At 37.9% G+C, this 15,522-nt stretch overlaps 1 protein-coding gene across 1 annotated transcript in view; it reads left to right on the top strand.

Annotated features, from left to right (window-relative positions):
• The window catches only part of RGS22 (regulator of G protein signaling 22), a 60,896-nt gene that overhangs the window by 13,480 nt on the left and 31,894 nt on the right, over positions 1 to 15,522 (top strand). Inside the window, exons 5-15 of the mRNA XM_069006028.1 lie at positions 3,109 to 3,194; positions 5,090 to 5,255; positions 5,721 to 5,892; positions 6,915 to 7,178; positions 7,294 to 7,543; positions 8,093 to 8,254; positions 9,177 to 9,348; positions 10,996 to 11,072; positions 11,588 to 11,693; positions 13,568 to 13,693; positions 15,262 to 15,363. Of these exons, the coding sequence (XP_068862129.1) occupies positions 3,109 to 3,194; positions 5,090 to 5,255; positions 5,721 to 5,892; positions 6,915 to 7,178; positions 7,294 to 7,543; positions 8,093 to 8,254; positions 9,177 to 9,348; positions 10,996 to 11,072; positions 11,588 to 11,693; positions 13,568 to 13,693; positions 15,262 to 15,363 (1,683 nt within the window). The remainder of the gene's footprint in view (positions 1 to 3,108; positions 3,195 to 5,089; positions 5,256 to 5,720; positions 5,893 to 6,914; positions 7,179 to 7,293; positions 7,544 to 8,092; positions 8,255 to 9,176; positions 9,349 to 10,995; positions 11,073 to 11,587; positions 11,694 to 13,567; positions 13,694 to 15,261; positions 15,364 to 15,522) is intronic.

The raw sequence follows: 15,522 nt of genomic DNA, 5'->3' as shown, positions 1-15,522 counted from the left end.
CTTATGCACCTGAGAGAATACAAGTTGGTATAATTGGATGTGGGACTTTAAAGAAAAGGTTTTGAGGACAAAAAGTATTTCACTGGTTTGCTTGGTTTGTTCCTTTCTTGCTTATTTTGAATGGATGTGACTGACATGACTTCATTTTATTCAAGGCCAGTTTAAGCTCTTGTTACATTTTTTGCAGTGGCTGCTCAAAATTATGTCATAGCTGGAAAGCTGAGAGAAAAGCAGGGAGTTATAACAGACTTCTGCTTTTCACCATATAAGATTAATGATTTTCAGAAGAGAAAACAGTGTTGAGAGAGGTCAAAGGCAATGATGTTTAACAAAATTATACGAATGTGATATTGCACTTATCTGCATTTAAACTGGACAAGTGATACAAAAGGACAAGGCCCACAGACATCCCTCCCATGTTAATTAATGATTTTCACAAATACTTTGCTTGAGAGCACAAAAGCAGAAGAAGCTACTCTTGATTTCTTATTTCCTCTCAGTATTAAACTGAGGAAATGCTGTGTGTTTGTGCAAGTGTGGCTCTCTGGGCTAACCTCCCATCCTTACCACAGTGGATGGCCTTTCTTGAGAAATTCAAAGCCATTTCACTATTACTTTCTTCCCTCATGTGGTCTGGAGAAACAGGGCTTCTGTATTATTTAAGATTCCATTTCTTTCCCCGGGATATTTTCCATAAATGGGAAGCATTATAGCCTTTTGGGGAGCAATATACCTCAGTACCCTTTCTTCTCCTTTTGGGTGGAAAGGGTGGTATTTCTTCTTATTTTTGATTCCTCCTTTACTAGATGGGCAACATAGATGCCTCATCCAGTTCAGCTTGGCATCTCAAGTCTGAGCAGGAACAAAATGGCCTGTGAAACAGCTTGCCCCCAATGGTTACTGCAACTACACAAGGTGAAAGAAGTCAGCTCCATTCACTGTACTACAATGACTGAACCAAGAGAAGCCACCCCAGATCAACTCTTATCCAGTAGTTCTGTTCAAATCAAATAGGATTTGATCTTTCAGTCATCAGGTGATGCTGTCTGCTTTGCTTTGGCTGCCTTCACACCGACTGAAGAAATTGACAGTTGTTTTGAATGTTACATTGCTTACAAAAAGTCACCTTGAGTGGTCATCACTGGCAGGTTACTTATGGAAAGGAGTTATGACTGGAAAATCCTAGTAGGCCTTTCAGGCTATGGCCTGAATTTAAACACATCTTGACTAAGAAATACATGCGGTGTATTTTTCTCTGTATTTTACTTCCTTCTCAGATTGTTACAAATTTACAGATAAGCAAAAGTTCTCTGCATGCGTGTTTGCAGATTTGCAAATCATTGATATGGAAATAGGTGTCTTCTCATCGATAGTCAATATCAGTGGTGTAAAATATGTTGAGAAAAGAAATCTGTGGACTTGTGTAGAATTGATCACAACTATGGAAAGAAACTGGCTAGCATCCCACATACCTTACTTCAGAGAAACCCCAGTTCAGCAAAGCACTTAAGTATGTTTTTCACTTTAATCAAAGGAAGTTAAACACATGCTTAAACTTAAACATGTGCTAAAAGCTTTGCTGGATCAGGTCCTAGCAAGGCCTAAGGCTGGTTGGGTCAGGAAGCTAACCAAGGTAACAAACCCTATCAGATTAAATGTAGCATCTTTCTCTGGGGATGGGGAAAGAATAGAGATTCTTTCCTTCTGATATGACATATAATTTTGTGTACCAGCCATATACAGACATGAGCATGTTATGAATCATTCGGATAAAAAACTGGGCTGTAAGTCAGTAAATGCATAAATATTAAATGCCAAAATAAAGAGACTATCTTCTGTATTTCAAAAAAACTTGTCAATTGCCAAAAAGAAGCATACACTGTGTGGTTGGGAGTAATTAGTCTCCATCTCCACAAATTACATTGTATGAGCCACTGCCAACATAAGCTTTCCATATTTTGAAATATTTTCTTCTCTCTAAATGAAACCACCCACTTTCTGAGTAATTCAGATTTTTTTGATCCCCTACAGATACATATGAGGCAGAAATAACCCTCGCCCCGAATGGAATATTAGCTCATGGAAAGAAAATCCAAGCTGTGATCTACATAAATTAATTACTTGATATAACAAGTAGTATCCGTCCTTGCCCAAACTTCACCTGTTTTTATGGACAAGGGTAGTTACTGCATTCTTCAAAATAATTAGTCTCACCTTCACTAAAAGGAAAAATGCACCTCAGATGAATAAAATAGATCATCCCCTAAGAGTGGGAAAAGCACACTATTAAAAAAAACCCTAGAAAGTGCTGTATGTAATTTCTAAGGGAAACAACTATGAGTTGTTATCGCCCATAGTCAGAGATCTCACTCCCTGTGTAAGAATCTAAGTGTAGCTTCTTTATTAGCTGTCTCTGTGTAGTTTGCTGCTCAACATTTCCATTTCACCCCCAAAACACTCTTTGGAGACAGGTCTCTTTCTACTTCAACGAGGCATGGAGGCTTTGACTGCCTGAGCAGAAATTTATTGTGGCTCCAGGTCATAATACACGTAGGTTTCCACTATGAAAATGACTGTGTGCGATGCTGTTATGCAATGATCCAACATAAAAGCACGAGAGGTGATAACTAATTGGATTTCTATTTGTTTGATTTTGGGTTTAATATCCACAGCTCCTTCATTCTGAAAGTATAACTTAATTTAAGGGTTCCTTAATCTTTAAATTCTTGAGGAAAAATACAATAGCTGATATTTATAAAATGTGTTAAAATCAGAAAAACTAGCAGTTTTCTATTGCAGAAAATTTTTGTGCATCTAATTTGCATTTGAAATTGTACAGTAAAAGAATGATTCTTACACACATTATTTCTGAAGAAAAACCACTCATGATTTGTTACAAAAGTTGTACTCTAATAGGTGAAATCAGATTTAGACCTTTTTAGCTTTTAATAGGAAAGTAATTGTTCCAGCACAAAGGTGATGTTCACTCTACATTTGTTTTCCTGAGACAATGTTTCTGTAGAAGGGGGATGTAGAGAATCTGTTATGTGGCAAATAAGACAAGAAACTCAAGAATACTGCAAATCTTTGGCATTTCTTTTTTAATAGCAACTCAATCAAGAGCAAGCAATTCAGTGGATTAAGAAAGAAAGGCTTCCAGCATTTCTAGAAAGTGACTGTTACTTTGAATACAGGTATTGCAATCTTTTATGTTGTCTTTCCGTTTTAAACATGTATGTTTTCCTCTTTTGCTTAATTCACCTTGGTAGTATTCTTAAAGTGGTTTTGCCCACCTTTTGTCCTGTTTTCTTTATTGTAAAATTTTAGTGACCTGCATAAAGTCAGTGACTTTTTTCACTCATCATGCTGTAATTTTCCTTGACCATGAATAACATCCTATACTACACCATTACAGAGAGCAAGAATGGGATTTACTGTTTTCTAAATCTCTGTTCCTCAGAGATATCATGGTAGCAATGCATCTTTTGCTTATCAGTATGTAAGCTATATAAGTAGAAATTACAAATCCATGAAATGAATTTGGAAAAAACCAGCAAGTCTTTTTTATTTCAATTATTAATTTTGTGTCATTGGGCCCACTGTCAGAGTTCCTTTAGCAAAGTTCTCTGTGGGATGCCATGGCACAGCTGGATGACTTACTGTTACAAACTTGCAGTGTTTTTCCAGATGTCCTTTCAGCAGATGTTCAGGAGACCTAGTGTGCTTTGTTGGAAGGACCTACCTCTCCATCCCTTAAGGCTGTGTCTAGATGCAGATGATTGTAGCATGTTTTAGGGGCCCAAAAAGGCAGCCGGGCAGTACGGTTCACAAAACTCATGTTTACTGATTGTAATGGCAGAATGGTTACTGGCATATAGACTTCTACAGTTAAAAAATTAAAAATGTTTTTTATTTTCAATAACCTGGAGACTGCACTTAAGTTCAATGGGGGAAAAGTGTGCAAAGAACAAGCAAACTGTGAGAGTGCTGAATTATACCTTTATTAACAGCCTGCTTTACACATATCTGGGCCTCATGAAACAATAACTTTGATCTTCTGCTATAGCAAACGATTTGATCAAGCAGAGTTACCAAGACAATTGCATAAAACCAACTTCAAGCCTGTACCTAATTTCAGTTGACTTCAGTAGTTCAAGATGCTTTCCTGAATCAGAATCAAGATAAGTTCAGATGCTAAAAGGGAAACTTGTCTTTCAAGACCAAGGCACCCTAACTCTAGAATTAAATCCTATTTATGTCCAATAGTGGGCACAAATAAAACTGAGCACTTGCTTGGTTGTAGGCTCAAGCGTAGGCTTCATCTTTCCTTCACATGTGACTTGGTTGGCTTGTACTTCTTTCTAACTTAACTAAGTTCTGCCCAGTTCTTGAGGGCAGAACATCCTCACTGTTGTCATGTGGTTCTAAGATTGCCTTTCCTGAACATTGTGAGGTTCACACTAATGCAAAGTAGCATTGGAGAACTGTTCAGTACTATGAAATCCTCACAGAGCAGCCTGCTGGACATGAGAGTGCCAGCTGTCTTGTTACCATCTGCAAGTTCGATCAGTGTGATCAGTGCTGTGGCATTACTGCTGAAAATTGCTTGTGTCAGGTACCAGAGCTGTAGTATCTGGTAGTGATACAGGGTTTCTGCAGTCTGGGAGAACAGTTCAATTTTAGTGAACAGAATGTTCAAGGGATTCTTGGCAGGGCTTGGGACTGCAGGATATATGCAAAATCATCCTGAAAGAAGTCATTTTTACTGGTAAAGCTTGGTAGTGCAAAGTAGGGCACTATCTGTAAAGCTGGTGAGCTGTGCAGTGGCAGTACTGGCATTTACATACGTGACAGCAGGTGAAGGCAGAAATAATACATAGCTGGACTCAGTGAACCTTGTGCGTCCCTTCCAAATCAGGATATTCTATAATTCCATTATTCTGTGAAAAAAGCAGATTATGAAGTTCTCTGTAGCAATTTCTTTTAGATAGACAGTTTTTTTAAATTGCCAATTCTGTGGACAAATCAACTGTTTTCTCTGATTAAAAGCTAAAATTAATTATTTTCTTGTCTCAACATTTATTTTTAGACTAGCTAAATTGATATCACAGGTAGAATGGAGCAAGAGTGGCATTAATTTCATTATAGATAGTGACTACTTTCCCTGGATATGGAAGCAACGCCCAATTTCTCCCCCTCCTGAGGAGGATGACTCTTCATTGACTATGAAGAAGTTCTATGTATCACTTGGCGAGGTAAAATAAACGTGTTTAGCGGGTGTAACATCAAGATAGATTGAATGAATTGTGTAGAATTTTTGTAACTGAGGTCACAACCTAATGGGACAACTGACTCTTGAATAACCTAGTCTAGTGCAGGGGGGTTGGAAATAGATGATCTTCAAGGTCCCATTCAACCTAAACCATTTTCGGATTCTCTAAATAGCTTTTATATTCAAAGGTTTTTGTGCTATAGAAGGAGGTCTGTGCTATAGAAGGTTTTGTGCTATAGAAGAAGAAGCTGTATGTAACTTAAACAGAAGCTCAGTTCATACAGGCATGCTCAGCTACTGTCATACAGCTCTCTGCACTGGGAACAATCCTTACAGAAATCTACACAAACAGACTGCACAAAATTCCTATGGACAGTAAGCTGTAGCTCTCAGAAATACTGCAATAAACAGAGAAATTTTAGTTGTTCTATGAAACTTCTTTTCATAGGCTACAGTTTCTCAGGTGAAGGATTGGTTTACATTAGCAAAACAAGATGATTCTATGAAAACTACAGATTCATCTATGCATCCTGTAGCTTCCAGTACAATTCAAGATACTCAGCATTTGCCTGGGCAGCATAAAAGAGACGAATCATTACCTGAAAAAGGTACCCATCTGGGTAAGTAACAAGGGTCCAACCCTGTGGTTTATGACACAGCTCGGACTAGGTGGAAAGAAATGGCTTTCTAAGGAATTATTGCTAACTCCACTTGTTACCTTCTGAGTATCACATGGTATGTGAGGCTTCAAATAGGCATTTGTTTCTTTCCATAGCTACAACATTAAGTGAAAATTTGAGCTAGTAGCCAAGTAATTTCGTGATAGTAGTAGCTTCTTCTCTTACATGTTTCTGTCTCATAGAAATCGGTAAATTTCAGTTGAGATGTTCTGGGTTTTTTGGGAGGAGAGGCATTTGTATGTTTTGAAAGACTTTCTTGTCTGGATTCTTTGGGTATTTGATAGTGTATGATGTGTTTCAGCCATCTTCTTAGGATATTTATGTTGGGCACTTAAAGGTCTTTTGACTGCCAATTTTTATGAATCTTGTAAAATGTAATCATTTGGAATCCTATCTATCTTCAAATTTATTTGAAATTGTTCATCAGGTTTCAAAGGTCTGGGAGAGAAAATGCAGATGCACATATGGACATATACCTGACTGCACAGCCTTGCTTCTGCTTTTTACACAGTAGCAAGGTGAAGACAACCCTCAGCTCATATGTTAGTAGCTTTCTCTCTCTCTCCATTCTCAGAGATGTATCTCCCTCCATAATTGTCTCAGGTTTTGTGAAAGGATTCTCCATGTTTCCATTTCACAGACCTGTGCTGAGAGGCTATAATTTTTCTTTGTCAAGTGAAAACATTTGAAGTAGGTTAGAATTAAGAAAGGATATTTTAAATCACACTGATTTTTATGTTAATATCAACACATTTTGCCATACGTAGTTCGGAAATTATGTAAGTGCAGAGCAGGAGATCTCTATGCCATGTTCCTAATCTGAGTGTCTGTGACAGTGGCCAGCACTAGTTAGACATGGCTTATTTTCAGAGGAAGTTGAAAGGAATGTCTAAGTAGTTAGACAAAGAAGCAGGTTACCTGTCTAAGAAATGCCACAAACAAGAGTTTCCTTTCCCCTTCAGGAACAGCATCTGCAAAAGCCGATGTTACCTGTGAGAGATCCAGAGAGGCTGAGGAGGGCTATTCTGTGGCCATTGCTGAACCTCCTTCCCACACACAGTTAAGAGTTTATTTAGACCCGAAATGGGACAGTGCAGCAAAAGAAGAAAATGAACAGGGAAGCACAACTTTTCAGGAACCAGAAGAATTCATACCAGCATCTGCTCAAATTGCCATGAAGGAACCCATTTCAGAACTGACCCACCAGCCAGCTGCTGACATTGAAAGTAACGTAAAGTTCCACAGAACAGCCTGAAGTGTTTACACACAAGTTAGCAAATAATGAGTTTGCTCATGGTACTGCAGAGTCACTCTTTAACCAAAGTTCTTCTCCACTTACAGCCTTGGACTCCAAGGAAGACATAAGAAAACAAGATCCTGAACAAGTAAGCTTAAGTTCACGTTCTGAAAGTGGTGGGCCAGACAGCAGGGCGGCCTGGTGTATTAGTCACGGGACTTATGACACTGGCAACAGACATGAGTTTGAAAGATTCAAGAAGTTCATTAAAGGAACACTTGGGGAGAGATACTGGTGGCTCTGGATGGATATTGAAAGACTAAAGGCTCTTAAGAATGCTACAAGGCAACAAAGGTACTTCCCATTATTTAACAGTTACTCCCATTGCTTTAATACTTGTAACCTGGATAGATCAATGAAGGTTTTGAGATTTCAGAATAAATTGTAATGTCTGAATAAACAGACACAATTAAATGTGTGTCCTGACAAGGTTTGGGATGACTCTGCTGAAGCGGATAAAACTCTTTTTGTAGAGTCATGTTTGCAAAGCTTACATGAAGTCAGTATCATCATATTATTAAGGCTGTGTTAGAAAGAGATTTGGAAAACAGATGGCAACAAAAAGAAAATAAAGAATAAAAAAAATTAATTTCACAAGTAGGACATCAGTATGGCAAACTGCTTTAATGAAAGATCCTGCTGGATTCAGACAATCTGTTCTACAGCACTGTACATTTTGTCTTATATACAACCTGTCTCTAGTTTGTGGAAAAATTATTTTGGTTTCTGCCACTTGCAATTAAAAACATGTTGCATGGCAACAGTTTAAGCAGTAGGATGAACTGTAGTTGGTTCTGTACAGCATTTGATGCATGCTTATGTGACTATTTTTGTTGACTGCAGGCAACTCAGTAAGATGAAAAAACTGTACTTGCTGAGCAGTGGAGACTATTTCCTCAGTTCAGAAGTGTTACTCAGACTTGAATTACTGCATGGAGATCAGTGGAATATAATGCATTTAAGACGGATTCAGCCTGAAGTAGTGAAACCGCTACTTCTTTACTGGTATGAAAAAATAGATGTGAAATAAAATTCTATTGTTTAATAAATCCCCATTTTCTTTGATAAGCCTATTATTTCATGTCACTTATCCCATTGCAATTATTAAAAGCAATGTCATTGTAAGTACTGGTACATGAATTTTTAGTTGAGCCTAAACTACACTGCAATCTGCTGAGAAGCCAGATAGATCTGCCTTAATGAGCCCTTGTTATTTTTCTACCAGAGCACCTGAGCTGCTTTGTGATTCTCTGCCTTGGATAATATTCAACTAAACTTTAGTCTGCAGTATAGGGAAACCCCTCCAGGCACAGGAGATTAATTCTGTCCTAACCTGTTCCCCATACTGCTCTTCCCAGGTTCTGAGGATGCTCTGTGTGTATGTCTTTGTGGGATTTGACCCTGAGACTGTACTGTTCAATGCCTGTCATACCAATGACTTTTATGTATTAACAACTTAAGTGAGGATATAAAATCTAACCTATTTCCAAAATATGGGTTAAATTTTGAAGGTGTCCTCTCCTCCCCAAGGAGGTTCAACAAATTGCAGGCATAAACAAATACCTGCAATTGTGAACTTTGCTGTGGATTCTCACATGACTTGGGGTCTCTGGCCTGTGGCCTGCAATCCTTTCCTATGCTTTGCTGCAGGATGGATGTGGCATACCTTCCTGCAGACTGATAGAAAGGCAACTGTGTAATGGTGCAGAATTTGCAACCTAAGTTTACTTATGTGTAGTTTAGTTTTAGATTTGGAAGCACGCAGTATCTAAACACACCTTTGACGCAAACTGATTTTTAATTCTAGGTGCATATAGCACCATATCTTGGTACAGTAAACAACATCACTGGAAAAAAAAAAAAGAAGCCAAATAGCCCAGTGTTTCATTATTTTGGAAAGTTCTACTTACTTGTTTTTTCTCCCTAGGGGTCCCAGATTTTGTGTCACTCATTCAACAGCAGTAGATGCTGCCAGTGCAAAACTGAAGTTCTGGCACACATGTCAAGAGAGACCAAGAGTGGACATTGATCCTTTCCCACAAATAGTATCATTGCTACCACTGACCCAAAAGTCTGGCGCACCACCTTCCCTTCTTCAGGTAAGTAGTATCACAATATTGAAAACAAAGCCTTGTCCCATCAAAAATAATGACAAAACTCCTTGAATTCAATGGAACAAGAACAAGGTACTTGGTTTTTTAGGAAATCAAGATTTAGCCACCTGGTATATTGGTTATGTATAAAAATGCAATAAAATTTCATTCCACTTCATGCAACAAGTTGCTATAAATTGAGTCAAATTATCTTAGTTACACCCTGGCTATTACCTAAGTCCTTTGGATAGATATTTTAGCTTGAAGGTCTCAGAACTGCAAAATTAAGTCTCTAGCAATGCAGCTTCTGCCACTCAGCCTTGTTTTAATCCAGAATAATTCTTACAACTTCACTGCAGTTAACCTGGATCTATTCTTCATGTCTGTAAAAAAAGCAGAATTCTGCTCATTTTCTATCACTACAGCCCTTCAATCAGCTACCCATGGTGTTTGCTTTCTGCAGAGGACCATGCGACACTCAACAGACCTTTTCACAGTTTGTAGCTTGCAGGTGGCCAGTTCAGTTTTGGCTCTTTTCCTTCTTGAAAGCCTGAATGTGAGAGGTAACTGCAATAAAAGCTATAGGTTTTCAGCAGTACAGTGTTCAGCCTCAGGAAACATGGTACTTGGAGAATGTGGATTAAAACTGTGGTTCCCTTATCAAGAACTGTATAGGCTATGCCACAGATTTGTCAGCACACACCTCTGTTACTTTAAGTTGGATAGTTTGGGGCTACAGTTACTTCCTTTGAAATCTAATTCATGGCGGTAATGGAAGAAAACAGTGGGAGAGATTTCCTGTTTAGAAGAAGCTGGGTTCAGAAGCCAGGTTCCTGTTGATCATGGCAGGAATGGGGAGCAAAAAGCACCTGTGTCTTACAGTAACCAGTTCACAAGGTGTGCTAATGACCCAGGACTAGCTGTAGGTCAGGCAGACAGAAACATGCAGGTTTTCCAGCCCCTGTTGAATTTGACAAAAATTATGACCTGGTACCATGAACATCACAGAGTCAGCTGATGGCCCATTTCTTGCTCTTATTTTCTTTTCCCCAGAAGAACTTTGCACTTTTGAATCTTCCAGCTAGATGTGCTTGCAAGAGCTTAGAAAGGGCAGCAGCTCTGGGTGAATTTCTGAGGGCACTCTTAATGCAATTGGCATCTCCAAAAAGTCATAGCATGATTTTGTCAAAATAATCAGTGATGGTGTGGCAGAATGACCCCTTTCTCTCCCAGTCTGAGTGATTGTATCTATCTTACAGTGAGCTGACATAAAATAATCTTCCTAAAGTTTCACAAAACATTCACATCCTCTTCACCTGACATCCTCTGTAGTTCTGTACAATGTGTTTGTAACATATTTCCACCTGTTAAAAATGTATTTTTTAAGATGTAGTGGTTATTAAGGTATGCTGAAAAATCTTGAAAAATATTCAGAGATTTTTGCAGCTTGCCATTTTACATATTGTGATTGACAAGGAAGAATAGTCCTGAAAACCCTTGACTGTTTTTGAGCAGTTAATGAGAACACATTAAGAAAACAAAAAAGTGGAAAAATAATCAGAATTGCCTTATTTTTCTGTAATGTCTTTTAGAAAAGTAGAACTAACTCACCAACAACTATTAAAACTAGCTAAACCAAATTTCTCTTTGAAGAGTTCATCAAGATTACCACCTACTCTCACAGGAACTCAGATTCTCCAAAGGGATGATATTTCGAGCAGTAGAATGTGGTAAGTACTAAAGTCCCTTGTGTACCTTTCTGCACACTAATATACCTCAAATATTTATGAAAGTATTTTTGATTCTATTGTTTTCATGAATACTTTTCTTTAATGCAATTATCTGCTTAGTGAAGCACAGTTACAGTACAGATTGTTTGCATGGAGAATTCCTTCCTAGCTGATTAGTTTCTCCCTTGTTTATGCCACAACACAAAGGGGTTTATTTCCCCAAATACAAGTGTTTTGTCTTATATAATAGTCGATATTCTATACATTCATATTCTTTAAACCTGTCTCAAATGCTAACCCTCAGTCTTGCTCTGCCAGTTATTTCCACAGGGCCGTATGAAAAAGGTATTCCTCTACATTTTTTTTTTCATTATAAGTTTGAGCTCCATGTACTTTTTCCTCTACTATTCTCTATGTCATTACACCACTTTTCTGCCCCTTCTTATTTATTCATTCTCTAAGCAGCCCTAGATTTTTCTTAAATATGTATTGAAAATTTTTTGTTTGTGATCCAGGCCAACATCAGTGGGCACAGACATGATTCATAGCTTAGCTCTGGATGGGACCAAAGCCTCAAAATACCAGGGTCATAGAAAGTATACCTATGCTGAGCTGCTCCATGTAAGTACTGCTTGAAAATACTAGTTGTCTTGAATTGTGGGTTAAAACATTTTATTCTGCAGTATGAAGTAGTCAATAATGTGGAGAAATTGGTTTCATTTTATCAATGTCAAATCTTTATGCAGAGGTATAATTAGAATGTCTGCATTTTCTCTGTTGTATCTGTCACCTATTTGACAGGAAATCATGGCACACACAGATGTTTATTTTCACTGGAAAGTGTTGATCTTCTCCATAGTGACCATGTGTTCAGTAGGCTATTAGGGAAAACTCTCTGGATAAATGCTTCAGTGGAGTCATTGCCTAGGGAATTATACCAGACTTACAGTGAAAACTGAATCTGCCTTAGAAAGTCATTAAAATCATACCATTCATTAGAGGAAAATGTTTCATTTGTACAATCCCTCTTTATTGCTTGTGTACTTCATTTTTTTCTTTATTGAATTATTGCCTGCTAAGCAGGAGTAAACCTCAGGAGAGGTTCAGTGGAGCAAACCTCAGGAGAGACAGGCTGCACAGATGAGCCTTTTCTGAACAACTGCTAAAATGCTGACAAATCAAACATCTGAGATGTCAACATCTGGCAATCTAATATTTATCCAAAACCTTTCTGGTTTGTGGAATGGTCTCAAAACAGCCTGCTGTTTCATGGAGGTATTGATACCCACAGGCTTACAACTAAAAGAAAAAAAGTTAAGGAATCTGAGCCCACTCACACGTGCACAGGGTTTGCTGAGCAGTTGAGTACATGCTTGTTTGTTTTGTACTTCAAAATCACGCTTTGTTTATTACTTCACTACAATCATTTCACTTTGTTGTTTTTGACAGAAAAAAATGTTAGTCTTTGCAATTAGGGGACATTTACAGTTGGGAATGTATATTCAGCAGAATTTCGCACTATGAACTATTAGTTTTTATACATCATCATATGCAGTTTTCCTCTTACTGATGGAGGAAAATACCATAAATTTACAGTGGTTAGACTGGTACCTACAGTAAAGACCCCGCAATTTGCCATTACAAATATGATGCAAAGTGGAATGCAGGGATTCAGAGTTTAACTTCATACTGGGGAGGGAGATATTCCTACTCTGCTTCAAAAAGGGCTTCCTCCGGCCCTTCTCCATCCCTGTTACTATTTGGAAAGAAGCTGATCGCCAGCCATCACACTCATCTGCTTCCACTTCTGCTATCAGAGACAGCAAGTCAGCCATAATTTCTCTCTTGTGATCACCAGAAGTTAATTTACTACTTACAGAAGCCTCTTCTGGCTTCTCTGTGAGCATTGACAAAATGGGTGTATTCTTCCTCACATGCTTTAGGAGCTAGCCATGGTAACAAGCATGAATTTCTGGCTCCCTGAATTGCTCATGATTTTGTTGTTCATGTCAGTGGTGTAACTCCAGAAGATGTATCTTTTGTTCCATGATAGTTAAATGCTTTGAATCTTGACCAAATAACCACCTCTTAACTTCTCTTAATTCAAAACACAGTAGCCTGAGCTGAGACTTGACAGCTAACTGATGTTGTTGAGTATCACTGGAATTCCCCAGAGCTAAAGACTTAATGACAGAATTAAGGCCAGGTTTGTCTTTCTGTTTTAAGTATTGAGGAACCACCTAAGGGACGCTGCGATCACTTAGCTACTCTGCATGTCTTCAGTCATCAGATTTATTCCATTGGATGTGAATATTTAGTGGGAAAATGGTGTGGAGGGCTATGATCAATTGCATACATAGTAGAAAATGGAGGCTACTTCCTTGGGATGAAGATACTAATTGAACACACTTCATGGCCTTCCATTGCAATGTAGACATTTGAAAATAATGAAAGCCTGTTATTCTTTGCTGTATAACTATGTTTTATTTGTCCAGGGGGAAAGTGCTGCTGGCAGTGTTGTCTTTGGGGGATCAGGAATTGAAAGCATGCTGCAGTCTCTTTATTTGGAGAACAGAGCAGGCTACTACTTCACACAATTCTGTGAGAAGTCAGGGAATAAGGTATGAATATTTTCCTACTCTGTGATAATTTAGTCCACAATTGACTGAATGCCAAGTTATAGAGGGCAGCCAGACTGAAAAAAAAAAAGAAATGGAGAAAGAAAGATTGATGACTGGATGAATTATTACTTGTGAGACTCCAATCCCTCAACAACAATAAACTGTTCGTGTATATATGCAAACTAATGACAGGTCTTAACCAAGCTGTCAGATTCTTACTGTCTCAAACCTATTGGAATTCTTATTGTACCATCAGGGATAAAAAAAAAAGGCTAATAATTTTTAAAAACTAACCTTTAACTTGGCAGAAAAAAATGAGGTCTTAACCCACAAAAACCATTTTCTAAAAAGATGGAAAATCTGCTGTGCTATTATTCACAATAATCTGATTTCTTCTTACTTTTTGGGTTAGTGATGTCCAAAATCTCCAATATTTTGAAAACGTTCTTATGCTTCCATGAATCTCCTTGGATTTCTGAGAAATATAACACTATTTCTTCTATGTAGTCAGCAGGTCTATCATTCATTGCTGGGTGTAAAATTGAGGATTGGATTGGAACAAGTTATGCATATTGAGTTAGTGCTTAGTGGCTTTGCAGAAAAATTGAGTCTTTAGGGGAGATTTGAATGCAATCAAGATGGACATCTGTTTCACCACTAGCACAACCCAGAATCCAGCAGCAGTAGCTAGAAATGCCTCTGGCTTCTAGAAGGCAAGATCCAGTGTTTCCAAAGCTGAATACCTTCAGCTAAAATATTAAATGTGTATAGATAGAAATATAAATAAACTTATTTTTTCATTGGAGATGGGCAACCACCCACGTGTCTCTAGCGTTTCCAGATGCCAGACTCCTTTCAAAATGATTTCCTTTAAGTTTTCTCTTCAGCTGTGAGGCCTATTTCACTCATGTTCCAGGTCCAGAAGGCTACGGTTTGTGGAACAAAGTTCCTTACCCTACCTTTTCAGAATGCATTCTTTATTGGTTAGTGATGGGGGGTTTCAGGGTATTTTTAGGGTCTGAACCCCATAAACACATGATTAAGATAGAGGACTTGGGGAAAGATCTAGACTTCTTTTGAAAGATCTTTTGCTGTTTGTTTGAATTTATGAGATGAGGCCAAGATTCTGGGTCTCAGAAATGCATGTAATAAAAATGTAATGATAGTCCCAGTAACATATGTCAAGTACACAGTATTTAATTGTTTTGGTTATTGCTGCAAAACGCTATTTTATTGTGACACAAACTCTGCATGTCCATTATCAGCATCTCTTCTTTAGCCCTGGCTTTATGCCACTGAAATGTGGTTACTCTTCAAATGTTAACTACAATGTTAATGATTTTAATGGCCAATTATGCATAGAGGATACAATAAAAGATAGAGTATCACTGTGACAATGCTATTAAATATGTTGTCCTTCTGCCAGTATGCAACAGAAGATTAAATCCATCTTAAATTGAGCTTGATTTATGATGACTCCAAGGAGCTATTACTTGCATTGGAAAGTCAGCTTTATAAAAAGTTGTGATATCTGGGTAGCAATAACTTACAATATTTTTCATCTCTAGTTGTGGAAGAACAGTGTGTACTTTTGGTTCGACCTACAGGCTTATCATCAGCTTTTTTACCAAGAAACCCTTCAACATTTTCAAATATGCAAGCAAGCTCAAGTAAGTTGTAAATAATGTGTTTTTCCTTCAAAAATACGTATGTTCATTCCCTCCACAAATGCATTTGTTCAGTGTAAAGACTGAAAAGAAGATAGAAAATAGAAAAGTTTCCAAATCTGGACAACCCACACTAAAGTAAATCTGTGTTGTGGACAATGA

Source organism: Aphelocoma coerulescens, chromosome 2 (genome assembly GCF_041296385.1).
Source record: "Aphelocoma coerulescens isolate FSJ_1873_10779 chromosome 2, UR_Acoe_1.0, whole genome shotgun sequence".
Taxonomy (NCBI): domain Eukaryota; kingdom Metazoa; phylum Chordata; class Aves; order Passeriformes; family Corvidae; genus Aphelocoma; species Aphelocoma coerulescens.
Note: the sequence above shows the minus strand (reverse complement) of the source record. Positions and strands in the feature narration are given on the sequence as shown.